At 37.6% G+C, this 13,240-nt stretch overlaps 1 protein-coding gene across 1 annotated transcript; it reads right to left on the bottom strand.

Moving 5' to 3' along the window:
• Positions 1 to 6,462: 6,462 nt before the first annotated feature.
• On the bottom strand, positions 6,463 to 12,306 carry LOC141828662 (meiotic recombination protein SPO11-2-like). Its single transcript, XM_074716116.1, is given in 12 exon segments — positions 6,463 to 6,597; positions 7,139 to 7,266; positions 7,338 to 7,414; positions 7,496 to 7,558; positions 10,803 to 10,854; positions 10,857 to 10,896; positions 10,968 to 11,096; positions 11,299 to 11,387; positions 11,486 to 11,623; positions 11,707 to 11,836; positions 12,010 to 12,093; positions 12,226 to 12,306. Coding segments are annotated over 12 exon segments (1,146 nt in total).
• Between the last annotated feature and the right edge of the window lie 934 nt (positions 12,307 to 13,240).

Below are 13,240 nucleotides of genomic sequence, written 5' to 3'. Positions count from 1 at the left end.
CAATTTTTTTGTAAAAAAAAAAGATAATATAATTGCTGAATATGAATGGAATCATAGATGCAATGGCATGACAGGCAGAGACGAGATGCTAGTCAAGTAAAAATGTGGACCCGGTTGAACCTGTAGTAACTAGTAAGTAGAGGAGCAAACAGATGATGCTTCTATTACAAGCATACCATGGATACACTGTTTGAGTTTTTTGTTTTAAATAATTCAGGTGTTTGAATTTCACTCAATTAATCTTAAAAAATAAATAATTTATCCTTTGGTTTCCTAAATCTATTATTTATGCACGTTCAAAAATAAATCTTCAGAATATTTATCTCATTTAAAATTAAATTTTAATTTTTTATAATATAATTCTATGATACAGAGTGCAATCTTACTCTGTTAATAAGTTAATCAAAGTAAATATATAGTAGGATTATAAATAAATTTGATATTCAATCTAATAAAAATTTATTTATATTCATTCAATATACTAATAGAACAACTCATTAAACTAAATGAAAAATAAACTTGAACAACTCATTAAACTAAATAAATAATTTTGAAATACATATTCAACTCATTAATATTTATGAATAATATTTATAAAAAATATTCATAAATCATATTTATCAATAAATTTTTTTATCAATATACTAAAAAACTTTTAAAAGAACAAATAAATTTATTTTATCAAACTCAATAATCAATCAAATAAATTTAAAAAATAAAAATTTTAAATAATCAAATAAACTTAATTAAAAATTAAATAACATCTAAATAAATCAAACTCAAGTCAAATTTAATTTAAAAAGTTAATAAAAAAATCAAATTAAATTTGAATAATTATTTAATGAGATAGATCATTTTAAACTCATTTAATCATCTTATCAAATAAATTTAAATACTATAAAATATAAAATTTAATTCGATTTAACTCATACCATTTTAATTACAAGGGAAGGTAACAAACTCTAACGGACAAAATAACATTTTAAAAAACTATAAAAAAAAACAGCTTCAGAACTAACGCTGATATAAAATTGTGAAAGATTGACACGGCAGCGTCGATTAACTCAGAGATGGACAGTTTCGACGGGTCCTTAACGCGTGTAGCTGCATCAAAATAACACGCGTCCGCGCAATAGGAAGCTATCGTAACACTCTATTCTTTTAATATATAGAGAGTATTATCATATTGTGATGTAGGACCGGATTGTGATTTGATAGGATTTTAAAAAGTGATTTGAGTAAGGCCACGTGTCATCAGGATTTGTTGGCCACGAGGAAGCAGAAGGCAAGGGAATGCATAGGATGTTGAAGGTGGCACTGCCTTTCGATTCCTAAAGAAATAGTTCGACTTACACGTTGGTGGAGAGCAATGGGTGAGAAACTATTTACAAATAGGGTTTTGGAAAGATACGTCATGTGATGCGATGAAAATCTACCACCACTACACAAATTAATAACTATGCTTCTTTGCCCCCGGGCGACGGTGCAGCCGTCAGGTAGAGTGAAACTATTAGAAGTAAGATGAAACTTTTCATTCAAAAATCAAAATGCATGGAGTAAAACAAAATATAGGACATAATTTTATTCTAATTGATTATAAATATTAGTTTTAAGATATGATCGCAGATTGTTTTCAATCAAATAAAAATTGTGGGACCCATATATGCTTTTCTCATCGACAGAGAAAGTTTGAAAGACGATTTGTTGTCCTTCATCTGATTAAAATAGCAAAAACAAATCACTTCCAGCAGGAATCACTTCTCTTCGTTGCTGTTCCAATGAAATCACGAAACCTCCATTGAAGGTCATCTAACCCTAATTAAGGCTGCATGCATTCATATGTTTTGCATTGTCATGCGGGCCACAGCCATTCAGATGCTCACCTCATCTTTGCCCTTGGAATTGCAGCATGCGATGCAGAATTGTAGATGCCCCCAACTGGGGCAGGCATCTGTGCATGCTCGCAGACCAATTTCCTAGACCTCACACTGCTTGCAAGAAACTTTGGTGGGGTTTCTGGTTTAGCTAGGGTTTTGTTGGTCTTTGGTAATGGAGTATAGAGAATAATTCGAATCCTTACTTGTTTGAAAGTACAGATTATGCCCTTTGAAGAATGATTGTCATTTGGTGTTGCTCTTGCTAGAAGAGAGACACTCCCAAGTTCATGAAATTCATTTTTGAATGAATCATTCTTGACTACACATTCAGTTATTACACAGAGAATTACTAATTACTCAACAAACAGCACGAGACCAAATTTCGTTCTAATCTCTATGATGCCCACAAACCTTTTCTGGATCCATTGACCGTCTAGGGCAACCTCCATCAAGCAAACATCTCGATCAACATCTCTCAACCAAAGAACATCAAGTGCAGGGGTCGTAATTGCTTAGGCTTCTTCTCTTTGGCAAATTTATCAAATATCATGCCAGCATCTTACTTTTAAGAAGTGATGAGAAAAATTGAAAAGGCTGCCTAGAAGGCCCTTAGCAAAAATGGACCATCATCCTGATTACCTCAATGATTGAACTATCTTAATCAAACATCTTATCTACATATCCAATATGTTGTCAGTACTCTTTTCTTTGTTCAAAACAGAAACTAACTTCTTCCATTAAAGGCAGTAGGCAAGGCAATGGGCAAAGGTAATATTATAATTCGAATGATAATTTATCACACTCGTAACACTCAAAATCACGAGGGAAACCCCTTTCTCGATCGAAGAAGAATCCCAATAATACATCACATCAAAGATAAGCTAAATACCAAATACTAAAACTTTATCTTCCTATTCATTGAACTTGCAAATTCTTGGCGACCAAAACCTTAGCACTAGCATCAAGTGAATTTTGTGGAAAATGCACAAAATAATCCTAACTTTGGCCCTGTTTACTCGAAACGAATTTTGTGGAAATGCAGAAGTTTCGAGGTCACTTTCCTTCATTTACTCATGTGGAAAATACAACCAAAAGATCTTATGGCCTTTTCTGCAGAATCAAAAAAGACTCATTTGATTTCCACACAAAAGAGGACAGTGGATTCCCACCCCCAAGGAGAATGACTAAATAATCCTCTCCATCTCAACATGCAGCAGGTGAACGAAGATTGTTGATGTCCTCCTAGAGCTCGTCTCGAACAGTGCCGACGGTGATAGGCGGAGCTTGTCCTGAACAAATCGAGCAAGCGTGCCTAGATGCAGCTACAAGGCTGTCGCCTAATTCAGGATTTACAATGAAGAAAGTTGTCCGGCAGTCCGGAAGCTCCGCCAAAGGCAACCTGGCAGCTCTCGGGGAAGGCAGCTTGGAAACTCTATCAAAGAAAGCCCAGAAGCCCTCGTAACCATGAGCCAGATTTCCTTCCGAAGGAGACTTATCTCTGCATCGCAGCAGAGAATATTTTAGACGAAGGCAGCTTGTTGCCGTCGTGATCCCGCCAACGTTCTCCAGCTAGGGCAAAATCGAAAGTGGGCCGGGAGAGGAAGACGAGGATAGTCTGGTAAATTTCTACTTTCCTATTTCTTTCTTCCTTTTTCTTTACCAAATTATCAACTTTCTTCCCTTTTCTTTCCACTTCCTCTTCCTCTCTCTTGCTTTCCCTCCCTTTTCAGACCAGAATCTGGCATCAACTTTGGTTATCTGATGTGTTGTTTATTCATTAGGTTCGTAACGAGTTCAATAACTAATCTAATCTCTTCGTTCCAAAGCTACTAACTACAATCAAAGAAATATTTAACAAACAAGGTTCAGTACAAGCTTCTTTCATGGGGTACTGCAATTGTTGGCATTCGCTAAGCTTTCTGTTGAACCCCTCCAGGCATGTTCAGAGCTCGAAATGCCACAAAATTTATCAAAAAGGTGGCAGAGTAGCTCTTCTATGTAATTCGACGCTACCTAAACCGCTCCCTTCTACGGTCGTCCTACGTAGTCTGAATCCCACCTTAGCTACTCTTCTAAGGAGGAAGAAGGCGCATACTTGGAGCAAAGCAGTAAGTAAGACTCAATTATTACAAACACAAGACTGCAATAGTGGAGAGACGATAAAACAACAAGGTGGGGCACATTGAGCTGGCTGGCTAGCTAATTATATGTACTATTGTCCACTATCCATGGATTAACCAGCAGACGCTTCCATATCTCCTCTCATTTTGTTTCCAATGGTCATTAGTGCTTTGCAACATAATCGCGCCGACTGAATAAATAAAATTGAAATACTAATGATATGTTAAACTGAGCTGCTGTTCCTTCCCAGATTAATTAAACATTTAGAAAGAAAACCTCTCTCTTAACATACACTAATACAGGTAGAATTTGAACCTTATACCTCGTAAGCTCATTCTATTCCAAATTGTCTAGTCATTTAAACAAGCGAAAACTCTTTGAGTATAAAAACACAATATATCATCAAGCTTATCCATACGAGACTAAAAGGCATTGCGCATTCTAATTTTAACATTTACAAACATACAGAAATAGTTATTTTTAGGATTAATAGAGTAGCGAAAATGCATTGAGAAGAAAATGATTCTGGAACAATCTAAATTATAGGTTCGTAACTATGTTTGTGAACCAAAGGAATAATTATTTCGACAAACTGCGTCAAAGAATAGTAACTATGTTTGTGAACCAAACATGGTATTATAAAATAACACAACCCCAATTAAGAATTAGCCAAATAATCAACGAATCTATTTTCATTCTAGCTTAATACTTTTGAAGGAATTCGTGGAACTAATTGCTTTTTTTTTAAATGAAAGAAAAAGATAATGTCGAGTTCAATTGAATGATATCCTCCAAATTTTAAAACACTAGGCAGCAGTGAGTCACATGGAGGTTTCGAACGATCGCAGCGGCAAATCCTGCACCTGCACACCTTTTTATTCGTCTGAAGGCTTGCCTGGGCCCGGTAGTTGACGTGGAGCGGCAGCCGACAGGGCTAGAATAGTGGTGAACCGCCGGATAACTACGAGGCGAGAGCAACTGGGACCGCCCGCTGCCGTCCCGTTGCTGTCACACCACGGTGGCGATCGAGGGCGACGTACAATGCTCCACATCGCTAACCGATGCTCGCATTCATTTCCACACCATTAATTCCAAACCAGACTCGCCTCTAACTGCTTTCGCACTCACATGCATGCATTTGCATGCCTCCTTTTTCTTTATTATACTTTGCTTTGGCCATGGAGTGGACTTGAGGTACTAACTGGTAGGGGACCACTGTCTCTTCTGCTCGACCAGGACACATTAATTGCGTTGCCCACATTACATTAATTGATGTGGAAAACGACCCGGATAGTTCAGTGCAATTTGCTCAAGGCGGGGAAGCAGAAATGCATCCCTCTAAGCATACTAAATTCGTCTTAGTGGGAGACTACATATGTAGAATATGATTTATTATGAGTTGGTCTCAGATTTAACATCATGTTGACAGATTTAATTAGCAGAGACCAAATTATAATTTTGATCTAAAGAGTTTTGGTTGTCTCTAGCCCATTCTGGCTTGCTAATCTTCCAACTAGTTTATTATAGAGAGGAAAGAGACCTGCTTCCTACTTTGCTTGTTTGAGGAGCGTATACAATGAAGGATATATAACAATCTATTGATGGCTAACTAGTATAATTGTTTCGTCATTATAGATGGTGCAAAATCAATTTGTGCTCTAGTCTAGCCAAAGACATCCCCCTTCTAGCTGATTTTACTAAATATTTTCTAAAAAAATTAAGAGCAATAGAATTTACTGATATTTTAAATGTTTAAAAATATAATAGTGGTAAAAAAACAATATATTTGTGGTAAATATATAGAAAGATTATGGTTCAGATCTGGTGTGTGAGTCATGCTCAGACCCGTGCGCAAAGCACTGAACGGACTAATTTCGTGTTGGACAGTAAATATGGACCAGGAAGCTCAGCCCAGCAAGAGACTATGAGACTCCATGGACAGTTCAGAACTGGTCAATGCCGAGGCAACCCATGGCATGGTGGATTGAGCTAGAAAGTAGGTGGCCTAGTTCCGGAAATTCTAACAGCTATCAAAAGAATCGAGGCACCAAAGTTTGCAGGATATAACGTGGGTGGAGGATGGGCTTATATTACAATTTGGCCCAACGCAAAGGATCCAAAATTGAACTAGGAACTCGAGATAAAAAGCACCACAGCAAGAGACCCTCGTTATACTCAAACAGTAGGAAAGCAAATGAACAATTCATACGAGAAAGGAGCTATGGAAGCTAACTACAAGCAGTAGTAAATGAAATATTAAAGAATTGGAAATAAAACGCCACTTACATGGTCCTGAATGCTGTTGTCTGCTCTCCACTAGCCCTTGCTCATTTTTCTTGCATCTTTATGGAGCTGCTGCATTCATTTAATCCAAGGCGTAATCACCACAATGAGAACTCAAAAGGATATGAAAACTTTAGTTACCATCAAATGTAATCGAAGGATATGAAAACTTCAGTTACCATCAAATGTAATCGGCCTGTACAATCTTCTTTCCAATGTATCTTCCCAAGAAATCAAATCCATGGTAGTACAGAGCTTCAATTTCTGCACGTTCTCCTTTCTCAACCATGATTGCTAACTCAACTCGATAACTCTCCTGCAAATCAAAGACCCCACTAATGATCAAAAGACAAACACAAGTCAGCTGACTGTCCTGGAGGGGATTCAAGTCCAGCCCCTCAATTCAGGACAGGCAAGAACAAGAGTGGAATATCCAATTGATCTATGACAGATACCTAGAAACAATATCCTTACAAAATACATTATGGATGCTTCATGTCTCGCTGTGATGTTATCATTAACTCAGTAATGTGGATGCTTCCTGTGTGCTTCAATCATGGTATGAACAGCTTAACATGTGGAAGACAAGGGTGACAACTCGCTACTTGGCCAATTATTTGGAAAGGCTTGGCCAAATAGGGAGTTAGCTTGGTTTTCTACCTTAGCATGTTGTTTCAGGTATACATTGTAATGGATTCTGAGTGACTGTAACTGGGCTCCTATGGTAATGGAATTGATGTGACTGTCGTGACTCACAATCATTTTTTCAAAGAAAAATAATATCCTTTGCAAGACAGGATCAATTGTTTCCAGATTATGATGACCTGGAACCAGATTCACGTGGTCGAATTGCATACCGGCAAAACCTTGGATGTCATGAGGCTTTTCGCCTTTTTCATATCCTGTGGTGTTAACTGAGTCAACGCTTGTTGTGGTATAATCTTCAAATCATCTGCTCGTAATCCAAGCCATCTGACATTGCAAGCTGTAATTTCAATGAACTCAGAACATATAAATTGCATGCATAATAGAAAGCAAGAACTGTTGTTTAATAACCATATCTGTATGACTCTAAACCCATATTTACACTTCCAAACTTGTAGGTGCACATTATTGCTAATCCAGCTGGGTTCCTGTAAAAAAAAATTTTCAAGTTATCGGTGTGGAAAAAATATCAAGGGAATCACATGGTTAGATGTCCCGGTGGGATATACCAATCAACTAGACCCAGGATTGGCAGGAGTGGAAATGTCTGATTTAGTCTATGTACAAAGAACCTATTCAAGATAAAAAAAAATTCGTAAATATGAAAACAGAAAAATTGACTAAACATGTGAAAGAGAAGATAGTTTGCAATAGTGATGGCAGTTGATGCTGTGAAAAAATTGCCCAACATATTGGCTGCACCTTGACTTTGTAATTCAGGCAAAACGATGATCAACAAACAAGAAGGTAAACAATACATATTAAAAACTTTCCAAAGCGGTTGCTCTTGCTATTAGGAGGTTCTTTCCAATAAGATAAACAATTTGCCACCACTAACAATTTAGGAAGCTGTAGGAGTGTGGATCACCTAATTGAAGACCTGATCTTATGGAGATTTAAGAGTAGGCACATGGGGTGAAAGAAAAATACTAGGTAATGTAGTTACTAGCAGTTTTAGAGTGTTAGGATCAAGGACAAAATAAAGCATTTGATTAAGATCTCATTAAGTCCAGTTGGCATAGGCAAAATTTCTCATTTCTGACAACTGTGGAACAGCCTGCAACAACTGGAACACAGACAGAGTATTCCTCAGAGGTCGGGAAAGGTTTTGTGGAGATCATGAAGTGTTTCAGGAGATCACAAGGTGTTTCAGATCCATGAGTTCACTAGGTGTTTCAGGGACTGGAACATCACACTAATGCAATCAAAGTCTCCCTCTAAGGCCAATGAAGTTTTAGCATAGCTTCCGCTAGGTCAGTGAAGCATAGCAAAAGCTTCCACGAGGCCAGCGAAGCTACAACAAAAACTTCCTCGAGGTCATCAAAGCTACAGCGAGAGCTCCTGTGAGGTAAGTGAAGCTACAACAAAAGCTTCTGTGAAGTTAGCTATGGTTAAAACTTCCACAAAGTCGTCGAAGCTACAATAAACTTCTGCAATCGACACCTCTCCTCCATGCCAAACTTCCCTTTCCCCATCTCCTTATCTAAGGTTCAACACACCTATCAGCACTGATAACCAAGTAAAGATCTCTCATGTATGAGGTCATTGAAAATCAACAACAATATGAACAAGGTATAAGAGCATAAGGTCGAACTGTTCAAGCAGATAGAACAAAGTAAATTGAGTTCTCTATAAGATCTAGTGTGTTAAATCCAACCCCAAGATAGCATCATCTATATAACTAACTACCTATGATCATCCTTCCGACAATATTGAAAAGTCATCTCAAAAGTTATAATTATTACATCATTCATATCTTCCAATTGAAACTATTTAATCCTCAACCCATAATCAAATTTCCTCTTTGACCAAACTATCTATATTCATTACCTCAAACCAACCAATTACACATTAAAATTAATTCTCCAATCCAAATTCCCCTCAATGTCCTCACAATAAACATCATCATAATCAAATATTCACAATATCAAAATGTTATCCTCCAGGGTCATAATCATCATACTATTGCAATGACATAATCATAGGTTGCATCTAAAATAACCAATGAATCTAGTCCCAATAATTCATCACCTCGTCTAATTGAATAGCAATCAATAAAATCATCATATTATTATCAACCTCAAATTATTATTTTTGCAATCAAATCAACCTCATTTACACACCCAAACACTCCATCCCAATTCAACAACCAAGAACTCCAATCAAAAATCAAAATCAACTTCGCAATTCACAATGTCCAACCATTACAGAGGTTACCTACAACAATGAAACAAGGATACAAATCTACCTCGATGATTAAGGATGCTACCAACACACCTTTTCTTGGTTGATCCTAACCCAATACTTGACAACCATGGTTACCACACCAACAACACAACAAAACCTAATTTACTAAAAACATAAACATTTTAGAAATAAGGACTAGCACAATGATTTCATGAGGTGATACGACCACTATGCAATTGTGGTTGTTAAAGGGGTTGCGACAACTCAAAAAAGAAGGAAGAGGGATCGAAGGGATCGCTACTTTGGGCAACTCAATGAGAAGGCCTAGGGTTTTTTCCACTGACAAAGATACATGTGGTGAAAGGACGAATAGAAAGGATGACAACAAAGACTGGATGATAAGGCAATTTTGGCACCCAACAGGACCACAACAGCTCTCGGAGAGATCTCAATAGAGGAGGTTGCACAACAATAGGGTGAGGCGGCACACAACACTCAGTGGATGTCAGTGGCATGGGCATGCAATGCATGAAGGTGGCCAACAACGCGGCAAATCAAAAAAGGAAAAAAAAAGAGTTTTGGGACAGAGGTTTCTTCTCAAGCATTTGATTGGCATTGAAGCACCACATTAAATCTTTGAATAATTCTTGCTCATTAAGCACCCCCTTACCCTACTTTGGTTTTTTTTCTGAATCTAATAAAGGCATAAGCACCTTTTATGCTTAAGTGTTCTAGCTCTCTTTTTACTCTTGTTTTCTTCACTTTTCTGTAAGAGTTACTCGAGTTACTGCAAATTAAGTCAGCATTTGAGGCTACACATTAGATGCAAAGGAGTGACTATGTGACAAAGGCACTTAGTATCCTAAGATGGAGCTTCACTGCAATACAAAATGTGCAAAGCCTACAATTTAGGAGTCTTTAAACAATTAGACTAGCTTAAGGAGCAACTTTGTATAATATCTATGGTGAAATTGAATCTTCCTCAAGTCTACATAGCAAAAGGGATTTACATAAATTTGTTCTTCCAATGCACTAAGTTCTTGTCTTTCTTTTGATCAATATGCATATCAATCAAAGTTCTAAGAGGAAAACTAAATCAGTTATACCATCAGAATTACAAATGTCCAAAACTATAGGCAACTTTATCTGAAAAAAAAACAAACTACAGTTTGTTACTTTTATATAACATTAAAGCTGTCACTCAAAAAGGTTTTTGAACTGTTTCAAAAGCTTCTATCAAAGATTTCACAACTGTTTTCCCTGATCTCACACTTTGATGTGCAGACAACTCAAACATATAAAACATGGGATAGGTGTAGTGTTTTGTGCTAGGCTTCAAAATGCTCTGGACATCATTTACCTAATAATGGCACAAGCACGACTAAAACAACCAATGATAGAAAGATTTGCACGACCCAGTCAAATGGAATCTTTGCAACTAGTCTTCAACAACTCAGGTCTCCTAAATTCCAACAATAATCATACAGAATTATCACTTGAGTTTACCTTTTGCAATACCAGGATATCTTTAAGCAGTGACTAAAAATGCATACTATTTGATTGAGGAAGTGATCCAACGACCCAATCTTAGGACAGAGAAAATCATACAGAATTAATGCATGCATCAACCTTGTAGCAATGTCAGGGTATCCTTTAGCAGTGATTATAATAGATGGGATTTGTTGAAGAACTGGTCTTCTGCCAATCGCTGAAATATAGCATCCTACTCAATTAAATAATATTAGTGGAATTGAGAGTATTTATTACCATAATTTGCAAAAGGCCTCAGTTTACCTTCTCTACTATGATGATATATCTAGCATCAGAATTAAGAACAAGTCTGTTCAATGCATAAAGGTCTCCGGTTATAGCATAGCCGGCTTGTCCAAGCATGGAACAGTCAACTGTCTGTTCACCAGGCTCCTATTAACATACAATATATCAGCAATAAGTAGTATAGATAAATCAACAGAAAGGGAAAAAGACAACACTTCTCTTCCAATGTTCATTTAATAAGTGGATAGCATTCAGCTAAAAGATGAATGCTACATCATACATGACATAAGTAATATAAACTTGAAACACAAATCTGGATTGCTTAAAACAAAAGGTTGCAGGGCTGCACCTCTAAGAGCAACCTCCCAACAACTGCACCTTTGCTAGCAGCCATGATACCTAGACTATGTCGAGTGCACTGAAGCAATGCAACAACATCTGCAACAATTATTTGGGAAAGTTGAGAAACTAGGCACAAAGTAAACTTAGATTATAGTTAATACTCGATACGAATTTGGGTGGTAGAACACGGTGACCTTGCACTGCTCTGTTGACTTGATCCTGAGATGTGAAATAGTCAGGTGAGTCACAAAGCAGCTTATAGAAAAGTTCTCTTTGCGTTACAATCTTCCCCTCCCCAACAATGCGGAAGCACATCGCCATGACCATCCATACTGCAGGAGAAACTCAATAAGCACAACAAATCCATGTTGTGTGTATCGTGCAAGATGTTGGGAGTTAATTACAGAAACTATACCTCTTATGAAAGGTTTTGCGTCCTTTTCTCTCATGAAGTATCTGTTGCAAACTGAGTGCGACAGATAGAGTGATGAGACCTCACTCAAGAACCCTTGACGGAGCCCGCTATTATCAGATTTCCTTCTGATCTATCACATCAGATAGGGTTATCAGTGAGCGCACTGTGATCCCAAATCACTCAAAACAAACGACGTATAGCTACAACAAACACGACGAAAACCCTAATAACAAGGAACGAATCCAAAATCAAAGGGAAAGCCCGAAACCCTTCACGAGCTTGCAGATCGAGAAAGAGGCCTACCAGTGCGAGATTGGATACGGCTGGGTTGGGAGCGGTGAGGGTTTTCAGGAAATTGAGGACGGCGACTTCGATTCGTGCTCGCACCTGCAGATGAGTGCAAGGAAAACCTAGATTCACCGTCCGAGAAACGCGTCTAGACGAACAAGGATTGAAGAAAAAGCGTCGAAATGTTGAAGAAGAAAAGAATAGACGAAGCCACACGCTCGATCTAAAAACCTGGCACGGAGCGAGGATTTCCGCCGAGCAAAGGCGCTGATCGGTGAAGAAGAGCAACGATTTCAGGAGATCCTGCTCCATTTCCACCTGAACTGGCGGGAGAAGTAATTAGCAGGAGATTTGAGCTCTACACAGCGACCGCCTAGAATTTATAGCGGTAGGAAAGGCAAACGATGGAAAACAATCCTTGTGGAGTCACCAACTCGAGCCGGCCTCGTCACGGCCCGGTCACTCTCATCTTGGTCCCGATTCACCGGCGGCCCACGATTTTTTTTTTTAAGATAAACTATAAAAATAAATAAGAAAAAAAATACCATCTTCTACAAAAAGGTGGATCCGTCACCTTAGCGGTCCCAACACACGATCGGTCTCACGACCATCTGTGAGGAGGTAAATCGAGAAAGTGCAATTGGTTACGACGCAGTAGAGCAGTATTGCCTGACTTTGTCAGGATTCGAACCCTTGCCCTCTTCTGCAAGTCTGCTACGTCGTAATCAACTCACCTATACCATCAAAATATAGGCTAAGCACCATAATACCATCAATTTTTAACAAATGTTTGCAATGGCATTTTAGTCATTTGACCTATTTAAATCAGAAAATGGTGGAGGGGAGAACTGACTCAAGTCGCGCATGACTAAATTTGAAGTGCAAGACCAATCATATCTTTGACTTTGTGTCTAATATTGCCAAATGTAACTTCACAATCATATAATCATATTTCTAGGCCTGTGATATTTTTTTAGAATTATATTTATTTACGCACTAAAATAAAACACAATTGACTTCGGTAAAAAGTAAAATTTATCACTTTAACGATTTCACACGATTGATTTTACGACAATCTATAAAGAGGTAAATCAAAAAATTATAATTGACCACGATGGATAAAAAATAATTGATAAAACTAATAATTATTGACTAACCTCGCACATAATGCAACTATAAGATACTTTGTGACATAAACTGAAGCATCATAGTTTGAAATCCCACTCAGAAAATAATTTCCACCTAT

Source organism: Curcuma longa, chromosome 4, assembly GCF_044706935.1.
Source record: "Curcuma longa cultivar G26 ecotype Majalengka, Jawa Barat chromosome 4, ITB_CL_G26_1.1, whole genome shotgun sequence".
In the NCBI taxonomy this organism is placed as follows: Eukaryota; Viridiplantae; Streptophyta; class Magnoliopsida; order Zingiberales; family Zingiberaceae; genus Curcuma; species Curcuma longa.
This window is presented reverse-complemented; position numbering and strand designations above follow the sequence as displayed.